Source organism: Zootoca vivipara, chromosome 5 (genome assembly GCF_965207765.1).
Source record: "Zootoca vivipara chromosome 5, rZooViv2.hap1.1, whole genome shotgun sequence".
Classification (NCBI taxonomy): Eukaryota; Metazoa; Chordata; class Lepidosauria; order Squamata; family Lacertidae; genus Zootoca; species Zootoca vivipara.
The window spans coordinates 51,543,259-51,567,904 of record NC_142588.1 but is presented as its reverse complement, the minus strand read 5'-3'; the positions used below and the strand labels follow the sequence as shown (position 1 = coordinate 51,567,904).

Sequence of the window (24,646 nt, the reverse complement as noted above, 5' to 3'; positions counted from 1 at the left end):
ATAAGAGCAATGTTCAATCAAGTGTTTTCTTATTTGAGATTGTGCATTCCCCAGTTCCTGTCACTGTTTCATCTACACTGAGCCAAGTATTATTGGATTTGGAACTTGAAGCAAAACATCTGTTGGCAAAAATTGATTAACATTCCTCTCTTTCTTTTGCTTCCGGGGGCCTTTTATTGTGCTGTTTCTCACTTTTTTTTCTCCTTCCCTTCCCTCATTCCATTTTTGTCTGGTGCATCAAAAAACATCTGCACAAGGGAATATAATACTCACCTAAAAAGACTAAAATGTTCTCCTCCTGTAACTCTTCATAAAGATGATTAAATATAAGTAGCTGTCGGTGTCATAATTTTTTTTTTTACTTTGGAGAGAAAGCTTGAAGGGTGTTGTTGTGGATGTTCAACTTCAGTTTTTTATATGTGGCCTGTGCAATTGTTTTGGGAAGCAGTCATTGCTGGGAGGGTGGTGGTAGAAGTCAAGCATTTTGCCTAATCGATGATATACCATGGTTAGACAAATGTGATGCCACAAGGTCTCAATTTGCAGTGATAGCTATGTTTGGGAACTGTTTGGGGTTACTATGGGCTCCTGACTCAAAGAGCAGGCATGCCTATCACAGTTAATCATCAGAACAAGAGCACAGCATTTTATGAAATCACCAGTGTGTTCAACTTTGATGACAAGTTGCTAAGGGTGCACTCTTATGGACCCTGGAAGAGTGTCCTGGGGTTATAAGAGACATGGGATGTCCCTCTCTAATGTAAGAGGCAAAGTCCTGATGGCAGAGAGAGAGAGAGAGAGACTTGATGTTGGATTCCCCTTCCATACCACTGCTGAAGAAGCAGAGATCCTGGCCAAACTAGAGCTCTGACTCTGGTAGGGCCAAAAAGGTGGTATGCCAGAGGAGGACTGAGAAACAGCTGGGATCCAAAGGATCAATGCCATCCTGGTCCCTGACACCAACTGGGGTAAGATCAGATTCACTCAGGTATGTATCTACATCTTTCCTTTTCTTTCCCTCCCATTGTTTCCAAAAGGAAACAAGTTGAGATACAGCCAACAAAGCTGTCTGTGGACAAACACTGGCTGCAAGATGAGCGCTGCACCCCATAGTTGCCTTTGACTGGACTTAACTGTCCAGGGGTCCTTTATCTTTACCTTTACCTTAATTCCTAAGGAAGACAGCTGCCCTGTTATGAATCAGGTTTGATTATAAATATAATATTAATTATTGGAGGTGTTATGCCTCTGAATACAGTTGCAAGGAAGTAGGGAGAGTGCTGTTGTGCTCATGTCCTCCCTACAGGGTTCCCACAGGCATCTGATTGGTCATTGTGAGAAGAGGATCCTGGATTATATGGGCTTTAGGTCTGATCCAGTGCAGATCTTCTCATGTTCACACAATAAATATTCGGAATGTATTAAAATAATTTTAAAGGAGACACAGATATCATGCTAGATTAGCATTTTGTTATAAAGATTTACTCATTTATTACATTTGAAGTGTGGTGCAGGTATGAAATACCGCAAAGAGGCGGGACCAGTCCTGGAAAAGGGAAGTCAGAACATCAAGCAGAGAAGACAGATACATTTAATGATAAACACATTTGTCCGATGGAATCATTTCAATTGGCCAGGTTCCTAATTAAACTCATAAAATATAAAGCCAAGGGAAGGGGGGAAAACCCCACCCAGATTAACGAGCCCATCATTAAGTATAGGGGGAGTAAAAAAGACAAACCCAGCTAATTCTGGGCTAAGTATGATGGATGAGTGCAGGGGAAATAATTGGATGGCATTCATCAAATATGAAATAAAAGGTGGTGTCGGAGGGGGGGAAAGCTGTAATAATCCCTAGGATTCAGTGTAGGCAAGTTTTCTTATATGCAAAGTTCATCAAAATAAATGAAAAAGGGGCTCCTGAACTTCATTCCTCACTAGAGAGCTTCACAAATGGTAATGAAGGTTTGATAATTGCTTGTGATTTTTATTACCCTAGGTGTAAATCATGAAAAGGCCATATCCCTGCTGATGTAAGCATCAGATTGGTCCTCCCAGAGGGTTTCCTTTCTTTCTCCCAGTGGAGCTGCAGTTGAGCATATAGCTATGCTTTTCTTTTTCTTTTTCTTTTCTTCCATGGTGTTTCCTATATTGTTTGGAATTTCTTGCCACTCAGTGCAATCCAGCAGAGTCTTGGAGGTACGATTGTGGTGAGATCTCTGGATTAAAAGCTCAGCTCAGCTGTAAAGCAAGAGCCAGAGCACATGTCACATGAATCATGTAGAGACCACTGGAAATGGTACCGTGTTTCTCATATTATAAGTCATGTCTTATATTAATTTTTTCTTCAAAAAAACACGACATGGCTTATTTTTGAGGGATGTCTTATTTTTTAATAAAGTGCACGCGGGCGCTGTTTGCCGGGCTTGTCAAGCCCAGCAAACAGCGCCCGCCGATCTTCGGTGACAGGCGGGGGTGGGCGGAGAGCGGAGAACGATCTCCGCTTCCCCCCCACCCCCGCCTGTCACACAGCACAGGTCGGCGGGCGCTGTTTGCCGGGCTTGTCAAGCCCAGCTAGGAGCGCCCGCCGATCTTCGGTGACAGGCGGGGATGGGGGGAGAGCGGAGAACGATCTCCGCTTCTCCCCCACCCCCGCCTGTCACACAGCACAGGGCCGAAGATCGGCGGGCGCTGTTTGCCGGGCTTGTCAAGCCCAGCAAGGAGCGCCCGCCGATCTTTGGTGACAGGCGGGGGTGGGGGGAGAGCGGAGCACGATCTCCGCTTCCCCCCCCACCCCCGCCTGTCACACAGGACAGGTCGGAAGATCGGCGGGCGCTGTTTGCCGGGCTTGTCAAGCCCAGCAAGGAGCGCCCGCCGATCTTCGGTGACAGGCGGGGGTGGGGGGAGAGCGGAGAACGATCTCCGCTTCCCCCCCACCCCCGCCTGTCACACAGCACAGGTCGGCGGGCGCTGTTTGCCGGGCTTGTCAAGCCCAGCTAGGAGCGCCCGCCGATCTTCGGTGACAGGCGGGGGTGGGGGGAGAGCGGAGCACGATCTCCGCTTCTCCCCCACCCCCGCCTGTCACACAGCACAGGGCCGAAGATCGGCGGGCGCTGTTTGCCGGGCTTGTCAAGCCCAGCAAACAGCGCCCGCCGATCTTTGGTGACAGGCGGGGGTGGGGGGAGAGCGGAGAACGATCTCCGCTTCCCCCCCACCCCCGCCTGTCACACAGGACAGGTCCGAAGATCGGCGGGCGCTGTTTGCCGGGCTTGTCAAGCCCAGCAAGGAGCGCCCGCCGATCTTCGGTGACAGGCGGGGGTGGGGGGAGAGCGGAGCACGATCTCCGCTTCCCCCCACCCCCGCCCGTCATACAGCACAGGGCCGAAGATCGGCGGGCGCTGTTTGCCGGGCTTGTCAAGCCCAGCAAGGAGCGCCCGCCGATCTTTGGTGACAGGCGGGGGTGGGGGGAGAGCGGAGCACGATCTCCGCTTCCCCCCCCACCCCCGCCTGTCACACAGGACAGGTCCGAAGATCGGCGGGCGCTGTTTGCCGGGCTTGTCAAGCCCAGCAAGGAGCGCCCGCCGATCTTCGGTGACAGGCGGGGGTGGGGGGAGAGCGGAGCACGATCTCCGCTTCCCCCCACCCCCGCCCGTCATACAGCACAGGGCCGAAGATCGGCGGGCGCTGTTTGCCGGGCTTGTCAAGCCCAGCAAGGAGCGCCCGCCGATCTTTGGTGACAGGCGGGGGTGGGGGGAGAGCGGAGCACGATCTCCGCTTCCCCCCACCCCCGCCCGTCATACAGCACAGGGCCGAAGATCGGCGGGCGCTGTTTGCCGGGCTTGTCAAGCCCAGCAAGGAGCGCCCGCCGATCTTTGGTGACAGGCGGGGGTGGGGGGAGAGCGGAGAACGATCTCCGCTTCCCCCCCCCCGCCTGTCACACAGGACAGGTCCGAAGATCGGCGGGCGCTGTTTGCCGGGCTTGTCAAGCCCAGCAAACAGCGCCCGCCGATCTTTGGTGACAGGCGGGGGTGGGGGGAGAGCGGAGAACGATCTCCGCTTCCCCCCACCCCCGCCTGTCACACAGGACAGGTCCGAAGATCGGCGGGCGCTGTTTGCCGGGCTTGTCAAGCCCAGCAAACAGCGCCCGCCGATCTTCGGTGACAGGCGGGGGTGGGGGGAGAGCGGAGCATGATCTCCGCTTCCCCCCCCACCCCCGCCTGTCACACAGGACAGGTCCGAAGATCGGCGGGCGCTGTTTCCCGGGCTTGTCAAGCCCAGCAAGGAGCGCCCGCCGATCTTCGGCTCTGTCCCCCGATGCGCGACGGCTCGGGGAAGCAGGCAGGGAGCTCCTGCTGGGTCCCGCGCCTTCGCCTCTCGCTCGGTCGGGGCTACACGACATGGCTTATTTTCGGGGTATGTCTTATTTTTCACTAACCCTTAGAAATCCTGTCATGGCTTATTTTTTGGGGATGCCTTAAAATATGAGAAACACGGTATCATCTGATGGCTTATCTCTGATATGATAATCCATATAAAAGACTTGGCCGTAATATCATTCTGGCTCTTGGTGTGGACAGATTCCATGTGCTGAGAAGGGATATGATATGAATAGTATGGACCTGTCATTCCAGTGATTGGGAAGAGATAATGTTGCAGATGTTTAATAAAATCTTGTAGAAGGTGACTTAGCCATCATTAGACTATTATCCCTTCTTAGCCACTCCCCACCTCTCTGAATTTGGCTGGCCATACCATTTCACTCTCAAGTCTGGTGCTGCTGCAGATAAATGCCATGTTGGTCTTGAATAAAACATATTTGTTCCATGATTTAATGGGAAGGACATGGGTGGGTGAGCTGGGTGGAGCAGCTCTAACCAGCTTTGTCCCTAGTTTACTCAGTGCAGCAGCAGTCCGGACTGGAGGGGTGGGGAGAGGGAGTTGCAGTTATCCACTCTGTGATTGGAGATGAGGGTCTGTTTTAAATGTTGGACCTGAGAGAAAGAATAAGGATCTTGTTGGTCCACCATCCACCTCACTACCCAACAGCCTCTCTGGGGTTGAACTGTCAGAGTTGGACCCAGGGGTGCTGTTGGAGAGCCCTTCCATGGTGGCATTGGGAGACTTCCACAGCCATTGGCCTTGAAGGAGGTGGTGGTATCATCAAATTGCCAATCTTCCCTTCTTGGGCAAGGTGCCCCAGCAGACAGTGGTGATCTTCAGGTGTGCTTAGATGAAACTGATCTAGGCGCATTTCAGTCTGGCAAAAGGCTTGGTTTGGTAGTCAAAGCTGTCTTGCTTGCCCTAGTTGATTATTTTTTACAGAAGAGACATAGGAGGAGTGCAACCCTGTTGATTCTCTTGGGCCTCTCAGTGGCTTTTGATGCCATTGGCCATGGTATCCTTCCTAACCACATTTGGAATCGGAGGCATTGCTTTCTGGTGGTTTTGCTCCTATTTTGAGGTGGTTCCATAAAGTAACATTGGGTGACTTCTGCTCAGCTCTGTGAGAGTCCCACAGGAATCAGTCTTACTCCCTATGCTGTTGAATATCTATGTGAACCTACTGGAAGCAGTCATAAGGGCATTCAGAGCAACGTATCACAAATATGCTGATGCCTCCTAGATCCATCAGTATCAAGAGAGGCAGTGAAGATTGTTAATCTGTACCTGAAGACAGTAATGAGTTTGATACTGACCAGTAATTTGAAACTGAATCCAAAAAAGATGGAAGTTCTATAATGGGGTGATTCCTAGGGCTAGAATTTGATGGCCCCTGTGTTGAATAAAACATATAGCATAGGGGCCCATGGAAAACTCTTTTGGCTGGTGTTTCCATGTCTCTGGAACGAATTCCACACTGAAGTGTACCTTGATACGTAGTATCATAGATTCATAGAGTTGGAAGGGGCTCCAAGGGTCATCTAGTCGAACCCCTGCAATGCAGGATTCTAAACTAAAACATCCATGAGAGATGGCCACCCAACCTCTGCTTGAAAACCTCCAATTGAGGGGAGTCCACAACCTCCCGAGGGTGTTTGTTCCGCTGTCAAACAGCTCTTAGTATCAGAAAATTCTTCCTGATGTTGAGTCAAAATCTCCTTTCTTGTAACTTGAATCCATTGGTATGGGAAATGCCAGGTTAAAATTTGTGATTTTTTTTTTTTGGTCAGGCTTTTAGATACTCAAAGGTGTTGTTGTTATAGTTGTTGTTGTTGCTAACTGTGTTATTTGTGCAATTTATGATTATTTTAAATTGTTTTACTTATTACATATTTTGTTTTATAGCATCCAATTTTTTGTAAGCCGCGCTGCAATAATTTTGATGACTATTGCCAAATCTCTTACTAAATAATAAATAAATGAAATCCTGAATCCCAACCTTCTGATTGTACAAGACATATTCTAGTTGGTGGTGCCTAATAATTGTCAATAACAATCCTTCCTACTATTTATGCAACAGAGGAAGATTGTCAGGTCATGCTATAGAAGATGCCGTTGCACAGCACCTTTATAACTTAAGTACTGCTGCACCGACTCCTTCTTTTTGTAACCACTTCTTCTGGACAAAATGATCTCGGCTCCGCATGTCTGGATTGAGAGTGATGCACTGAAGAATTTATGATAAAGTCCCACATTCAGAGCAGAATCAGATTCCAAAAATCTTTGACTGCTCTAAAGGACAGGCCTCTTTTTCACTTCTCATTCACTGCCAGAGCCCTGTCTGGAGAAGATCAGATATGAAATCTCTGTGCATTATAGCCAGTCTTAGCTCTGCCTTTGAATGACAGCTTGTCTATAGAAATATGCCACCATCTAGAGATGATATGATTGCTGGGAGTATTATTGATGCTACAGCAATATAAAATGCCGAAATTTCAAAGGAAGGAAAAATACATATCTGCAAAGGGAATTTTCTATGCTTTATTAGAAATCTTAAAAGTCAGTAAATGTTTTGATATAATAAAGGAGCATGTGGTCTATTGCATTATCTCAGACCCTGCATGCATGCTAAAGCAAATACTATAGAGTCGAAATTTATTCACTTCACTTTTCTTCTTCTGAAAATATTCTTGCTACCCTTCCATTTGACCAGTGACAAATATAAAACCCTATATCTTTGGTATGAGCAGGGCCTGGATATGCAGTATAGATATGTGTGTTCTCTTATTTATCAATTATAAGTTGTAGGCACTTTTAGAAGTGCTTAGCCAGAACTGGTAGTTTGCTTCCTCCATTTTTCTATATGTAATGATTTCATTTCCCATCATAGTTTCCCATTTTATTATTTATAGGAGCAATAAAAACAAATATTATCCTAATATTATCTTAAAATATATGTGATGCAAATATTCTCCATACTTTTATGTATTTTATTTACAGTGTAGACCCACACTGGATCCAAAACAGACCAATTAGGGAGCTCTCTTTTAGAACAGTTCTCTTTGACACCTGTGTTGATAGTATCCCTTTTGAGTCATAAGCTGGCAGATCCTTTCTTCCTCTCTTTCTTACTAGTGTCATCTAGTGCCTTGTCAAAAGTAGAGGTTGATTATGACAACTATAGATTTCTTGCCCACTAAATCAGCTACCCTCAAAAGGAAGAGTTTAGATTGGTTTGGTAAGCCTTCTGCTTTATAAATCCATGCTGACTGCTAGCAATTTCCAAGAAGTGGCTACAAATTGATTGCTTTATAATTTGTTCTAGCAATTTCCCAGGTATTGAAGTCAGACTAATGAGACTATAGTTCCCCAGGTTAGCCTGGCCTCAATACTCAGGACATTGTTAGAACAAATTATACAGCAATCTGTCTAGAAACACCTCAAAGAAAAGGGTTTGATTTCTAGTCGCCCATTTGGCTTGGGTGCAAACAAAACTATACTTGCTCCAGTCCTTCTTCTGAAACTCAGCAGATAAATCATAATCAAAATTGAAATGTGAGGTTGTGCATGCAACCGAGAATAGAAACTGAGATAAAATTCAGAACAACACGATTGCGGATGACTATTTCAGCTTCAGCAAGCATGGAGAGCAGGATGACATTTACGATTTGCAGGCATTCCCCCCTCCAAACAATGATGCTGAATTACCACCCTGAATTACCACCCTGATGCTTTAGCTGAGATTTCTGCATTGCAAGGGGTTGGACTGGATGACCCTTCGGGTCCCTTCCAACACTATGATTCTATGAACCAAAAATCTTGCAAAATTGTCAGGGAGTCACCAAATGATACGTGCTTAAATAGTATTCATTATTCTCTCTCTTTGTATTTGTACAGGTGACGACTGGTGGAAGAGCAAATTACTATGTGTCCTACAGAAGGGAACCCTTCACACAAATAAAATTGCCCAAGTACTCACTACCAAAGGTAAATGTGTCTTGTATAAGCAGTATTGATAAGTACAAAGTCTTTGGCAAGAAGAGATAATTTAATTAAGGAGATGGCCATAGCTCAGTGGTAGAACATTGGCTTTGCAGGCAGAAAAACTCAGCTTCGATTCCTGGCAACTCCAGGTAGGAATCGGAATGCTCACTGCCTGAAACCCTGGAGAAGTGATGCCAGTCAGTGATGCTGAGCTAGATTGAGCAATAGTCTGATTTGGTGTAAGGCAGCTTCCCATCATCCTGCTTTGTTTGTTACTTTTCTACCATTCAATAAAGAGTATATATTGTTTATTACATTTCTATCTGTTCATAAACAAAGGAACATAGGAAACTTCTGGAGTCAGACCAGTTGGGGCCATCTCAGTCTTCTTTCTTCTTTGGTGATCACTCATAGCTGAGTAGCATTGTCTTCCATCAACACGGTCTTAACAGCGAGTCCGTAAGTGACTGTGGAGGCCAATTCTGGATCCACACGTCCTTCCACAGTGGGGACATAGGTTTCAGGGCGGGAGTTGATCACGGTGTGGATTTGCCAAGCGTGCCTTCCTCTTAGCATGTTTCTCCCTTGTGTTCGAGTGTCTTCAAAACTCATGACACCTTTGGTAAAGGCTGTTCACCATTTCGAGCGCTCGCGGGCCCGTGTTTCCCAGTTATCAGTACTTACATTACATTTTTAAAGATTTACCTTGAGAGAGTCTTTGAACCTCTTTTGTTGACCACCAGAATTACGCTTTCCATTTTTACGTTCGAAATAGAGCAGTTGCTTTGGAAGGCATCAGGCATCCATACAACATGACCAGTCCGATGAAATTGATGTTGAAGAATCATTGCTTTGACACTGGTGATCTTTGCTTCTTCCAGTACACTGGCATTAGTTCACCTGTCTTCCCAGCTGATGACTGGCAATGACTCTTCAGGATTTCGCACTGGGAGTGCCTCCCAGACCTACCTGGAGATACTAGAGATTGTCTTAATTTTGCAGGTCCAAGACTGACGTTTGCCAGGAAAAGGGCAATTTGGTAGCCACTTTGGGATGGATGGAAATTCTAACTCATTTCTTATTGCTAGAGCTTAGTCTCTCTTATTGCAAGTTTAGGCTCACTGTCCTGGCTAGCTTGACAGCTGTGCTTTCCAGGTCTACTTGCTAGGAGCCCTTTAGGCTGTGAATCTTCCAGGAGCAATAAAACATGCAAATGTATAAATAAAAAATGAAGTAGGATGAAACTCCTTCAAGGACTCTGGAATCTCCTTCCCTCTTCCTCACTAACCACCCTGCAGCCATTTTAAAATTAAAAACACACAAATAAGGAAAGGCAGAATATCATAATTTATTGGCTTGGTCTAATAGAAAATTGTTTAACATCACTCATAACTCATGGTCCTTCCCCTGCTGTGGCATGAGTCATGGTAATTGCTTTGTGTCCCAAAGGGCAGAGAAATATAAAGATCGGGGGGTAATAAGCTTTTTATCTTCCTTAACAGGACATGCATATTATCAGCACAAATGAGAATCAGGTGTTTGCGGCAGTTCAGGAATGGAACCAGAATGACACATACAACCTTTACATCTCTGACACCCGAGGGATCTACTTCACCCTAGCCTTGGAGAACGTCAAGAGCAACCGAGGACTAGAGGGGAATGTCGTCATTGACCTTTATGAGGTAGGCATCCAAAGCCATGCTGAAGCAACCTTGTCTCTTGCAAATATCATTTCATAGTAGGGCTGTCTGCTAATTAAAAGGATTATTGTCTATTACTTAGCACAGGGGTCCCCAAACTAAAGCCCGGGGGCCGGATGCGGCCCAATCGCCTTCTAAATCCGGCCCGCGGATGGTCCGGGAATCAGCATGTTTTTACATGAGTAGAATGTGTCCTTATATTTAAAATGCATCTCTGGGTTATTTGTGGGGCATAGGAATTCGCTCATATTTTTTCCCCAAAATATAGTCCGGCCCCCCACAAGGTCTGAGGGACAGTGGACTGGCCCCCTGCTGAAAAAGTTTGCTGACCCCTGACTTAGCGTGTTCACAGTGAAAATTAGCATTCGGAATTTTATCAGGAGAGCAATACAAATACTTTGAGGATATGCTTTATTTTGCTTAATTTACGACACTTCTGCGCCACACTGCTTCCATTGTGAATGGTCCAGAAACTGATCAAACTGTAATATCAATGTTTGTTCTATTTTTGTTCATTTTTGTCCAACTAAACTCTTGGTTGAAAGTTCATCAAAATAGGAACACTATCCCTTAAATGACGCTAGACTGTCCATGTGCTCAGTACTGAGGAGTACCATGCAGGTCTTGAACGTAGCTCTCAAAAGTGTTAGCCTGGATTCTTCCTCAGCAGTGCTTCCTGACATATTTTTTACTGTTGAAGCTTTGCAAGCGTATGGAGATGCCTCTATCTACAAGCGATGCCAGATTGCTGCTCCCAAGCTATGTGCATTACACGAAAGTGAATTTGAGTTAATTAGTCTGGTATGGATGCAATGTGCACATCAGAAAATAGCCTGTGCCTTTAACCGTCTTTCAGAAGAAATATTTGTGAAATGTTGGCAAACATGTAAGTCTGTGCTGGCACCCTGGGGGTGGGGGTTCTGCTTGTTTGTTTTTTACTGGCAGCTTTTGTTGCCTGTGAAGCCTCAAATGAAAAGGGAAGGCTAGTGAAATCTCATATGGCAGAAAATCTTCCTAGGTCTATCAGTAATGCTATGTTTTTTTTATCTGTGGATGCAGATTCATCTTCCAATTGTCACTATGTATTTGTCACTCTCTCTTCCAATGGGACAGGCCTGATAGCCTATCTGAGCATAAATATTCACTTGCAGCTTTTTTTACCCTTGCCATTTTGACTAATAATCAGATGAACACCCTGAATTTTCTTATAGTTTAGAAACAGATTGATTATTTATCTATTTTCAGCTGGCAAGCATGTTTCTGTCGTTGCCTAAATACAATATAAATCTAGATATCCGTAGAATTCCATCAGGCAAGCCAACTTTAGCCCTAGTTTGAAGGCAACACTTCTCTTCCGTTTTCTTGGGGAACAGAGGAGCAGCAGCAAAGCTGGTCCATAAATCTACACATTTTTGAGCCACCAGAGGAATTGATGTTACACAATGCTATCATTCAGAAATATAACTGCCAAACAGCATTTAAATCAAGATTAAGGCCATCTTCCAATTGAGTGCATTTCTTTCTTTCTTTTTGGATGAATTCTAAGCATACAATGAATAACGATAACAGTTTTCTTTCTCTGTCTCTATCGCTCTCAAGTGAAGTCTAAAAGAAAGTGCCATGCCCTCCATTAATAATTTCCTCCTGAAATTTAGCCTTTTCTTCATTTTAATTTTATATTCCTAGAAATATATACTTTATTTGCCTGCCTGTGTACATGATATTTTCATAAGCCACCTTGTAAGTGTTTACCCCGGAAGACTGTGGAATTATCCCTGGCTACTGTAATTATGATGTATCATGTTTATTGGATTGTTTTAATGGAATATTCAGTCATTATTTTTGGTTTTTGAATTTTTACTTTGTATTGAATTCTTCTTGTCAGAGGTTGAGCTGCTCCTGATTAGAAGAGGGGGTTCCCTGTACTCCCTTCCTCTTACACTTCTGTTCTGCATTGCTGCGGTATGGTTTTAATGAGAGCCAGCTCATGAATATTTTAAATAAAATAAAATAAGAAATAAGAAAATAATATCGGAAATAAATGTTCCATGGTGTGAGTACATGGATTAATTTCATTTAACAGGTTATCCTCAAGCAATTATATAAACTTGATCTTAGACACTTGTTGAATTGTACTTACGGAACAGTGGCCGAAAGAGGTTATTTGGCTAAATCCTTGTACATATCCAATTTGTGTGTATTTAAAAATGCACATTGTTCCAGACGGTAATCGCATAAATATTGGCTCTGGCCTTGGAACTGTTTGTGATCAGTTTCTCATGTCAGGGGCTGAGACCAAACAGTAGGTGCAGCAACATATAGGTGAGAATTGGGGCACAGTGCACTAACCTTGAAGACAATTTGTCATGTTTTAATGTTTCATGTTTTGTGGCAAGTACAGTCACAATTTCCCTTCCTGAGATACAAGATAAACCTGGTGCTTACTCTTCCTGAGTAGACCCCTCCTCTCAAGCAGAACTCAGGTTCTGATATCTAATTACCAGGTAACCGTTCCTCTGTGGATCCTGTATCTTCCACCAGGTTCACCTCCACCATAGGAAATTAGGAATATAGGAAGCTGTATGCAAGGCAGATGTCCTGCTTCTGAGCTGTTGGCCCAGTATAGAAAGGTCTCTGGAAAGTTGGAAAGAATAGAAAGAGTTAATGCGAAACTGGTGGCAGGTGTCGATTTGAGAGCAACCGAAAGGCCTCTGATGACAGAATGGGCAGCTGGGCTCTGGACACAGGGACCATCTTTGCTAAAGGAAGAATGTTTCCTAGTGCCCAAGATACAGAAAAGAATGAGGCTCCTGACTTGCCTAAAGTAGCATGCAAAATGTTCAGGTGGTTAAGTTATATACTAGCTCTCTTTTCTATACAGGGGCATATTTTAGAAACGGAGCTGTGTAATAAGCAACAGCTATGAATATAAATAAAGAGGAACAGAGTGGGGCTGTTAAGTTCCTAATATGCAGAAAAAGGAAGAAGCAATAGTTTTAGGAGTTCTGCTGCCAAAGAGGAATTCCTCTGGAGATGAGATTAAAGTCTTCTTACTGGGTTCTTAAGAAGCAATTTGTTTTTTGATAGAAAATTTTGAGCTCACTTCCCATGTGGATTTCAAAAATAGGTCTCTGTCGTTACTTGGGCAGTGTCAGAAGCCTTTGTAAGAAACACTTTCTGTATTTGAAATTACACTCTCTCTCTCTCTCTCTCTCTCTCTCTCTCTCTCTCTCTCTCTCTCTCTCTTTTTAAAAAAAACCTTTTTCTGAGATCCTTTTCCATTTTTCTGCTGGTAAGGAGAGGCAGCTGATAAGTAATTCAGCAAGGTGATTGTGGTATAAATTATATTTCTCTGCTGTGGAACAAGTCAAGCTGGTGCAGACTTTCGGAAAAAGAATGCTAAAAGCAGACACACGGGTGGCCTCTCTCCCCTTCTCCCTTGGGGTGTTTCAAGAGTAAAACTCAAATCTTAAGTCAGTTCCTATTTCAAGAACACTTCCTCTGCATTTCAGGGAATTTTTTTAATCCCTGAAAATTTGGGGAATTCAACCAAAAAGCAAAATGTTCTGCCCCAAATTTGGAAGTGGATGTTTTACACCACAATGGACATGTGCAGAAGCTTCCTGCATTGGCCTCTGATTTAATGATATTCTTGCAATGAACCAATGCAAGAAACTTTTGATCATTTCCCTACATGGCCAGCAGCATCAAGAAAGTGTCCAGAAATTCTGGACCCCAAGGAACCAATTTTACCTTGGCAGTTAAGCAATGGAAGCAGTGGATCCAAAATCTGGACTGGACTCAGAAGGTTCCATAAAGTTAGGGCTGTAAAATTTGAATCTGCCAGATCACTGCTGGGCAACAATGGGTAGATCTGCCTACCTCTAGGGGATCCCCACTTTTCTTTTTAATTCATATCTATGTTAGATACCTCAGCAGGATAAGAAGATAAAATATTATCTCTGGCATAAATTACAGGTCATTTTATATTACATGAAAACAATTCTTTCTCCACTAATCAGGAAACCTTTGCACCCCTATGGAACTTGAGTTTCCATAAATAGCTGATTGCCTAAGAGATACTCATTTTATGTGCACTTCCCATTTATTTGTGTTTTTTAATTCATTTTGGTTATTCATCGCCTAATGCAACTGAAAGAAGCAGCAATTAGTTATGCCATCCATCTCCTTCTGTCAGCTCTCACTTCTTTTGGTCCCTCCTGCAAAAATCTTCCCCTCCTGCAGCCCATAAGACCCACGTCTTAATAAGGGGCCAAAGCTATCCTAAGTCTCCTCTGGAAGATTCCCCTCCCCTCGCACACCAACCCCCTCAATCTGGCAGAACATAATTTTACATACAGCACTTCTGAACTCGTTATTTGATTCATTTAAATCCCTGCAATAAGAGTCCATTAGTCAAGCATTTCACTCTCTGAGGGGCTCCATGGGAGCTTCTGGCAAAGGGCTTGTTAAGTCTGCCAATGCTCTAATGACACTGGGCTCTGCAATGTGATGAGACCAAGAGACACCTGAGATCCAGACTCATACTAATAGACTAGCTTTCAAGGCTTGCTGTGAACTTCCCAGAGCATCTGACAGGTTACTATCATTTGAAATAGGATGCTCAGCTAGATCTGATCGTCATTCAAACTGCATGCTGTTCTTCTACAAAAACCCACTAGAGAAAACGTTCCCATTGACATCCCCTACATTTTTTGCTTTTTTTAGGAAGGAGGAAGTCCCTTTTTTGGGGGGGGATTCAGGTTGAAGTTGTTGAACTTTTTTTAGGGAGGGGAAAGCCACATTTTAAGGGGTCCAGGGCAAAATTGTTGAGCTTTTTTTGGTTGGGGGGGCGGGCGACGACGACAGTGATATACTGGTGATCTACCACAGACATCCAGTGATCTATCGGCAGATCATGATCTACCTGTTGGACATGCCTGCCCTACGTCAGGGACGTCCAACTCCCAAGAGACTGTGATCTACTCACGGGGGGGGGGGGGGGACTGGGGGGGAGAGTTCAGATCAAAGTTGTTGAGCTTTTTTTAGAGGGGAAAGCCCTGTTATTAAACTACAGTAAATTAGAGTTATTAGACTAGAGTAAAGGGGATTAGTTGCTCACCAAAAGATCGCTAAGGAAACAATCTGCCTCACAGGGAAAACTCCATCTCCCATTCCAGTGCTCATGTGAAAATGGAGAGCGGGTCAAGGGGGCAGGGGTGGATGCTCTTAGGGAAAAGCAAAGGAAAAGGAGCCCGGGATCAACAGCGATCGACTGGAACCTACCGGGGATTGATCAGTCAATCCTGATCGACCTGTTAGACATCCCTGCCCTACATCTTCACTTGTGGAATCTCATTTTCCTCTTCTGCAACTTGAGCCACCAAAGAGAGCTACCATTCCACTTTAACTGTGCCAAGGACCATTTACTCATACACTCCAAAATGTTCTGAAATCATTCCTGTTGGTGCGGTGGCTGTTTGGTTTGGTCTTTCTGGGGATTGGATCGATACCATGAGTGCCAAGAATGAGCGAAGACAGAATGGACAATCTCCTTAAAGTACTGGTTCATTATCATGCCACAAAGAATTTATTTAAATTCGTTTGCTAGCTCGTTCTAATATACTCTCTGAATCTGCTGTATACTACTGACTTTGCCTTGTTCTTACCTAGTCGCCCGATGTGGTTTTTCATCTCTTATAATTTTTCCTAGGTAGCAGGGATCAAAGGCATATTCCTGGCTAACAAGAAAGTGGAGGACCAAATTAAGACTTTCATCACCTACAACAAAGGGAGAGATTGGCGTTTGCTGCAGGCTCCAGATTCAGATCTGAGAGGAGACCCCATACACTGTCTGCTGGTCAGTGATGGAAATTTTCCAAGCTGTAATTAGTGGGCCCATCACAATGGGCATTCTCTAAATCCCAGACAGAAAAAGGAACTCATTGAAATCCATGGGATGCCTCCATAGGATCAGCCCTGCATAGTTAGTCCCCCAATTTGCATCAATTATTTCCTCCTCCTGCCACTTTTTGGCTGATAATTAAGTGAATAACTTGTCAACATCTGGTTTCACAGTCTTTTCAAGCCAGAAGGGATCATTATGAAAATTTAAATGAAGGCTATGGAATTGTCCCAGACTTTGAAATGTTCTACAAAGAGATGGCTTGGCATCAATAATATTGATTTACATGGGATCTTTTCCACATTTCAGAAGATCTACACTGGCTTTCAATACATTTAAATGCAACAATATTTAAATGTTTAAGTTATAAGTAAAATAATAGCAAAAACCACTCAAAATCAGACTAGAACCAATTGAACCGTTCCAAGTGTAATCTAAAGGGCTTGAATAACTTAACTCCACCTGTTATCCCACTTGAAAAACTTGAAAAATGTTCAGACTTGGAGTTCAGCAAATTTACAGAGAAAGGGAAATTTCATGGTTTCAACAATGACAGAATCTTTTTTTCTTTGGTGTTTTTGATGCTCTTTCTGTTTTCTGTATTTCTGTTATTAGGCCTTAGCATGAATTATCAGTGGAACCATTTAAATCTTAGTGTATATTTATTATACAACAATAAATAGTATATAATAAATATAGACAATGGGGCAGGCTTTCTCTGTGCTTGTGGAACAACCTCACCTCCGAGGTGCATTTCACCATGGCATTGATATCCTTTCATTGTCAGGTGAAGACTCACCTGTTTACCTAAGGTCTATTGCGCTTTTGAATTTCTGGCATCAATGCTTTTAGTTGTAGCAACTTTTTAAAAATCTTGTTTTACATTACAGTCGTACCTCCATTTACGTAACCCTCTGGTAACCATCCGGTTAAGTAAACTTTGCGAAGTGCACACGGCAAACCTGGAAGTATTTGACCAGGTTTCGCCATGTGCGCATGCGCAGAAGTGGTCCTCAAGGCGGGGTATAAATAATAAATTATTATTATTATTATTATTATTATTGTGGAAACCTCAAGATCCAACCGGACCTCCGGAACGGATCCCATCCGCAACCAGAGGTACCACTGTATTTTAATCTTTTCGCTTAAATTTTTGAACTATTTCTGCCCTGGGACCTTTGAATGAAGGGCAAATAATTAAGAAATGAATGATTAATTTGATATTTTTTATTTGCCTTTTTAAAATTTGTATGATTGTTATGCCTTGTATTGCATAAACCTATTCTTATGTAGGTTTGAGCCACTTCAGCATGGTCTACCTGGGAAAATGACATACAAGTAAATTAATGGTTGTGATGATGATGCCTGTTGTTCTTGGAGTATAATCTTTTAGTAGTGAGGGTCAAGATGCCTCTTCATCAAGCAGCCCCTTTTGAATAGTTTGACTATGGGTTCACTTCTAATAGCCATGTGCCATATCCGTACCATACCTTCAAGGCACTATTCTACCCCTTGAGCTGTCATGGCTTTCCCAAAAGTACCGTGTTTCCCCTTTTTTAATACGTAGTCAAAAAGTAAGCCAGGGCAACAATTTTAAGCATTTGAGAAATATAAGACATACCCTGAAAATAAGACATACCCCCATGCCTGCCAACTGGGGGCCTGGAACCAGGAGGTAAAATGGCGTTTAAAAACGCCGTTTGAAGTGATTTCAGCTTGCCTCCCCGCCGCCTGGAACCGGCTGCTGCAGCGCGCAGCAGCGCCGGGCGGAGCGCCCAGCAACACGGACGGAGCGCTCAGCAGCACCAGGAGGAGCGTCCCACCGTGCCAGGCGGCGGGGTGGCAGGCCTCCTTGGCATGGCGAGGAAGAGACGAGGCCGCTGGCTCGGGCGCTCCTGAGTCCTGACCCCAGCCGCTTCTACGCGGCAGCAGCAAAAGAGACGTGCGGCCACATGGAGAGGCGAGCGCCCGAGCGGGAGACGCGCTCTCTGCAAAGCTCTGCACTCACTTCATCCGCCCGACGGGAAAGCGAAGTGGGGAAGAGAAAAAGAGAAAAAACCGAAGCGGCTCTTTTTCTCTTCCCCACTTCGCTTTCCCGTCGGGTGGATGAAGTGAGTGCAGAGCTTTGCAGAGAGCGCGTCTCCCGCTCAGGCGCTCGCCTCTCCATGTGGCCGAGCGGGAGACGCGATCTCTGCAAAGCTCTGCACTCACTTCATCCGCCCGACGGGAAAGTGAAGTGGGGAAGAGAAAAAGAGCCGCTTCGGTTTTTTCTCTTTTTCTCTTCCCCACTTCGCTTTCCCGTCGGGCGGATGAAGTGAGTGCAGAGCTTTGCAGAGATCGCGTCTCCCGCTCGGGCGCTAGCCTCTCCATGTGGCCGCATGGCTCTTTTGCTGCTGCCGCGTAGAAGCGGCTGGGGTCAGGACTCAGGAGCGCCCGAGCCAGCGGCCTCGTCTCTTCCTCGCCATGCCAAGGTGGCCTGCCACCCCGCCGCCTGGCACGGTGGGACGCTCCTCCTGGTGCTGCTGAGCGCTCTGTCCGTGTTGCTGGGCGCTCCCCCCGGGCGCTGCTGGGCGCTCCGCGCTGCAGCAGCCGGTTCTGGGCGACAGGCTAAAATCACTTCAAATGGCATTTTTAAATGCCATTTTCCCTTCTCAGGGCTGACTTCGCTGGGCGCGCGCTACACCTGAACCAGGAACAGCTGATTTCAGCGCTACAGCTGATCTGTATCTGCATGTGCCAGAAAGTGTCATGTGTGATTGCACAGAGCACCAAGCCTTAAGACATCCCCTGAAAATAAGACACCGTGGTTTTTTTTGAGGAAAAAAAGTTATAAGACGGTGTCTTAAAAAGGGGGAAACACGGTATCCTGGGGATTCTTGTAGTTTGTTTAAGGTACTGAAAATGAGACACACACACACCCTTATTCCCCTCACAGATCTACAATTCCCAGAGTTACCTGGGAAGAAGCATTGGCTATTAAATCAATTTGAGGATGTTTGCTGAAGTAATATAACAGTGCTTTAAATGTATGGTGTGGGTGTTGCGATGGAACATTCTAATGAAACTTTTGTTTCACAGAACTCAGATTCTTAAAATAAGAAGCTAATTTGGAGAAAGGAACTTCATAGCTTTAACACCCTGGTCCAGGAAAGCACAATCCATGTGCAGGCATGAACTGTCCCATGCAGACTGCCACTCTGGATTGTGTTCATATGCAGTTTTCTGAAGTGTTACTGATCAAATGCTGAGCTTTGAGAACTCTGTGCCTGGGGTCTAATTCCAGCTGCCTCTTTCTCATTAAACAGGTTATCTGTCATGCCATACTTGTCTATGAGGATGTCTGTAAGGATGCCAGTAGAGGTGCTTGAGTACAGCAGTGTACCTGACAAACATTGCTTTTTGTAATAGTTCATTGAAACCAAGAACAATTAATAGAAATGGAAATTTAGAATGGAAATGGACGCCAGTCCCTTTCATCAGGCTCTTTGCACAGTCTCAGAAAACAGAAGAAAACATGAATGTAATACCAGGTGGCTGGCTTAGCCCATGTATTCAGTTTTTCTTTACCAACAATTATTTTCCTTCTTTCTCAATCCTTCCAGCCCTTCTGTTCCTTGCATTTGCATTTGCAAATCTCAGAAAACCCCTATACTTCAGGCAGCATCTCGAGCAAAGAGACAGTTCCTGGACTTCTGGTTGCTACAGGTAAAGGAATTGGCTGGACTCTGTTGCTCTTATTATTTTCAAGCACAGAGCTGCTGTTAACATTTAGGGGGGCAGCTCTGCCATTAGTCAAGTGCTTCATGAGGAATGTGCTCTCTGGGTTTTGCGGGGCATGCACTGCAATGAAAAAAAAAAATTCTAGATTTTGTCCCTAATCAACAGAGCTGGAACCTTGCATTTGTAGGCATATATCTTATTCCTCCAAGTAGACATTTTAGTTGACTGGGCAATCATCTATGGTTTTGTGTGGGTAGATTAAAAGCCAGTGTGCTGTCATGGTCATAGCACTGTTTCACTGTCCTGTTTATCCTGTAATAGACATATATGATTTAACATATAATGCATGTAAATGTTCCTGTCTATATGATCATGTATGTGCTGTTGCTGTTACATTTATACCCCACCTTTCCTCCAAGGAGTTCAAAGTGGTGTACATGGCTCTTCCTCTTTCCATGTTATTTTCACAACAAGTCCCACTTGTGATTTTTTTTGGAGATTCATCTTCCATGCTAAGTTATAATAACATTGAATTTATGTCAACACAGCTGACTGTTGTGGTGTGTGGACACTGTCGCCATCATTTTTCTAGCCCTCTGCCTTGCCATCTCTCCATTTTAATTCCCTGGGTGGGCTTTCATGCCATCACTGTGCTGTTCCTCTGTCAGAGTCAATTGCCTGTGAAATAGCATTGATCCATGCTGCTGTGCTTCACAGTAACCCTTACACCCAATCCAACACAGTTATTTGCTGCCAGTTTGGCCTCCTGGCCTATAAGCCTGGCTGCCTTCAACAGCTCACTAAAGCTCAGCCCCATATTAAAACACAGAGGTAGAATCCTGTAAGAGGTGGTTATCACCAGGAGAAAGCATAAATCATTGAAAATGCACTTGAACAAACATGTATGGTGTATATTTGCATATTGAAATGGGATGAAAACCCAGTGCCATTTAGCTCCTGTCTAAATTGCCAAGGTGGCTCCAAACATCACTCAGCCCTGCTTTCTTTATGGCTGTGAAGTTGCAGAACGTGGTCACAAAGTATTGCCACAAATAGATCTTTAGCTGGTAGGCAAGTGACACAGTTCCTTTGAAGCAATGCCATTTTATGACCTGCTGAATCTATAGTTGGTTACATTTACCCTTAGGCAACTGTTCATTCAAGCTTTTCACAGTGGCTGTTGGCTGTTGGGACAATGTGCCTTGCATGGCAGGCTGCCTTGGAGCGACTGGCAGCAACTTTGTATGTGGGCTTAATACTCTTGGGGGGGGCATTTCTGTGCTTTAGACCTTTCACAAAGATGCTGCCAAAGAATTAGTTGTGGAGGGTACGTCTGGCAGTGGCTTAAGAGCTGCTGCTCATAATTCATGGACTGTTTTCCCCATCAAAAAAGAAACTGAGAACACTTTGCCACTAGTGCATTGATGTCCTCTGCTTGCCGGTGAAACCTGTCTTTAGCGGATCTCAGGATCCTAATGACAGCTTCTTATAATGTCAAATGCCAGCAGTGCCCAGACCCTGGCAATTAATTGTGACAGCCATCACAGCCCCTTTATGTCTGCATCTGCCTGCTCACAATAGGATACCTCATCAAGATGGCCATAGTCATCTAGTCTTGTGTAGAGTTCCCATAATGCTTAGCTCAGTGGGAGCTGTCCAAGGTAACAAAAAAGCGCTGAATGGTTGTCACTGTAGATAGCTTGTTTGTGTAACATGGGGTGTGTTCTGTAATTTCAAAACCTGCCAGCCAGTTGGCATATTCCTGATCACAGAATCTTGTTGTGACTTCTCTGACTGCTGACTGATTACATGACCCATGCTTGGGCTCAAGGTTGACAATAACCTTGGGCTAGGCAGGAAAGCAGTAGGTAGTCAGGCAGGAAACATGTTGAGGGTCACTAGGCTGGTGACACAGTGGGATACCTTGGTGACCTAAAAATGGCAGCAGTGGATCGGGGAACTTTATTTCAGCCACTGCCAACAGCCTGGCCTTGTGCTGCTTACTGACTTCTCAGGCCAAGAGGTTATGAACTGTGTTGTGGATGTGCTAGCTGTAGATCCTTCCTTATATCAGCAGCCCAGCACATGGAGAGAGACGTTCTCAATTCAAGCCCTCTTGCATATGACATAACTAGACTAGACTTGACTGCTCAACTTTCTGGAGATCCTATCAAATATTTCCTTGAAACTGTGAGATCTAGAAACTTGTAGCAGTGAACTATTGAGCCATCAAATATTCACATAGAATAGCTTCTATTTCTAGGAATTAGAAAGAAATATAATGGTAAGTGAACAGCTGCAGGGAGAACTGGCTGCTGTTATTTTATTGAGAAATCACTATATATAAATGAAACCTGGAATGAAGGAACTTCAGACAGCTCTTACCCACCATCATTTTTACCTATTAATGTATCTATAATTTTCTCTCTAAATAATAGCATGTTACATAGAGTTAAGGCACATTTTAAATTAGCTGTGGGCTCTACAATTGAACAAACTGCTAACTGAACTGCAATGACCTCTCTCAAAAGAAGTCACGAATGGAGCTAGAGAGAGTGGATGAGAAGGGAGCAAAAGGGAACCCACTTATGCTATGGTGGTGAGCAGAAAATAGGAAATAGGATGCTGTTTGCAATGAGTATTACTTTATGCCAGGGTTTCCCCAGTTTTCTACTCCCAAGGTCCACTTGAGAGGACCACCAGTCACCCGATGACAGAAGATGGGGTTGGAGTCAGGCACAAAATGCTATGGTCAGGATGCTTGAAGATATTATAGCTCTAGCCCAGGGATGGCCAAACTTGGCCCTCCAGCTGTTTTGGGATTACAACTCCCACCATCCCTAGCTAACAGGACCAGTGGCCAGGGATGATGGGAATTGTAGTCCCAAAACAGCTTGAGGGTCAAGTTTAGCCATCACTGCTCTAGCTGCTCACTCTACCTCTTTCACTTCTGCCTCCATCTCCTCCATCACTTCTCCTGGAAGAAAGGCAAGAGAGGAGATGACACACAGGAGAGGCTGCTGGGAAGCAGCTGGAGAAAGTGTGAACCACATAAGCCAAAGCAGTGGGCCACTTGTGGACCTTGGTCCACAGTTTGAGAAACACTATGCAAATACAAACTTGTTCTGTGAGTTACTTTTTCTTATCTGGTGTTATCAAGAGACCATTGCATAGATAGTCCTTTCATTCTGTCTCCAAAACCATTCTGTCTCCTAGGAACATAGGAATCTGCCTTACACATGTAGCTCAGCCTTGTCCACACAGAGAAAGGTTCTGGCTATATTGTTTTTTATATTGTTGTTTATACAGTTTATACAGTTTTTGATTCAGAATTTTTGTGTGAGTGATGTATACTGTGGACACTTCAGTGTGTGCAACCTGTAGGGTAATCTAGAATTGGAGGGCTTTCCAAGAGAAGGGTCCATAAAACCATCACAGGAAGAAAACCTTGTTTTCCACATGCTCAAGCAAGAAGAGGCCACATGCCCATGCTCACAGAGGGTGCCCAGCACCGACCTGATCATATGCAGAACAATGTATTCCTGTATCTCTGGCAATGACAGGACAACCTTTCATGTGGCACTTTGTATTAATCGCAACCCTTAAGCCTCAGGTTTTATTTTCGGCAACATAAGTGCCATTACAAGTTGGCAAGCTGCATCCTCTGCTCACTGATAGGAATGTGTCAAGCTGCATCTGGGCTTTAATTCTTCATTTTCAAACATTAAATGTCAGGAGCTCAATTAACATTTTCATTAGTGTATATTTATTGTGCTCCTATTGAGGCTACAGAAGTTTGGGGACTGACTCTTCCTTTCCTGTTATCTTTAAAGTAAAACAAAACAAGCAGCTTACCTTCTTTTTTTATTAGGATGAACTACATGCCTGCTTTAAAAGTTAGCCACCCTGTGAGGTATGGAACGTTAGGAAACAAAGACACGGTGTCAGTTATTTCACCTGAATGTCATCGTGCATCGTAGAGCTTTTAAACCCAGTTGTTGTATGTAGGCTTTGAGGAAAACCTGAGTATTCTGTGCTCCACATACAGACAAACAGGTTGTATTCCATTTATGGGAGATGTGCAGGAGGAGGCAAGTGGGGGAAGAAGGGGTGGGAGTCTAAGACAGTTCCAAGGAAGGGATATGTAGTTGTGGAATTTTAACACAAAATCAGGATGTGGCATGCAACAGATGAGAAAGGAAATTGGCATCTGAATTTCAACATTGCTGTTAGGTCTGTTATGTTAGTAAATTCCCAGGATATGTTAAGTAAATAGGGAAAAGGAGGCAGCCTGTGTTGTGCCTGGGTGTTATGTGGCTCATAGATTTTGTTGAGTGAGTGTCGAGATGGGGAACTCCCCCAAAGGAGCAGGATTACAGTCAGTGCCTCTCATATCCTCCCTGCCCATTTTAATGCCGTGTCCGTGTTGCATTAGTTACTCAGGGTTTGGGAACCTGTGACTCAATCTGCATTGCCAATTGTCGGGGGTGATGACAGCTGTAGTCCACAAGGTCTGCTGAGCCACAGGTTCCCCATTTGTTACCCAAGACATGGAAAAATTCAGTGCAGAATCAGATACGCCACGAAGGGATATGGTAAACTTTGCTTCAGTTGAAGCTTCTAGTGTATCTGAAGAAGTGTGCATGCACACGAAAGCTCATACCAAAATATAAACTTAGTTGGTCTTTAAGGTGCTACTGAAGGAATTTTTTTATTTTGCTTCGACTCAGACCAACACGGCTACCTACCTGTAACTAGATCTATTGGTTGTATTTGCTTATTACCTTCTGAGTTTGTGTTAAACTGTAAAGAGGCAAATGGAGGGGGAATCACTTTCCCTCATCCAATTCCTTGAATTTCATGAAGTGTTCAAGAAATTCAACTTAAATGCAAATTAATTAACCATCAGATGGTTTTTTAAAGGATTTAACGGGGTCTTGTTTGCATGCATGCTATT

The 24,646-nt window shown here is 44.5% G+C and overlaps 1 protein-coding gene across 1 annotated transcript in view; it reads left to right on the top strand.

Annotated features, from left to right (window-relative positions):
- The window catches only part of SORCS3 (sortilin related VPS10 domain containing receptor 3), a 415,691-nt gene that overhangs the window by 300,602 nt on the left and 90,443 nt on the right, over nt 1-24,646 (top strand). Inside the window, exons 8-11 of the mRNA XM_035133724.3 lie at nt 8,278-8,367; nt 9,867-10,046; nt 15,778-15,924; nt 19,572-19,674. Of these exons, the coding sequence (XP_034989615.3) occupies nt 8,278-8,367; nt 9,867-10,046; nt 15,778-15,924; nt 19,572-19,674 (520 nt within the window). The remainder of the gene's footprint in view (nt 1-8,277; nt 8,368-9,866; nt 10,047-15,777; nt 15,925-19,571; nt 19,675-24,646) is intronic.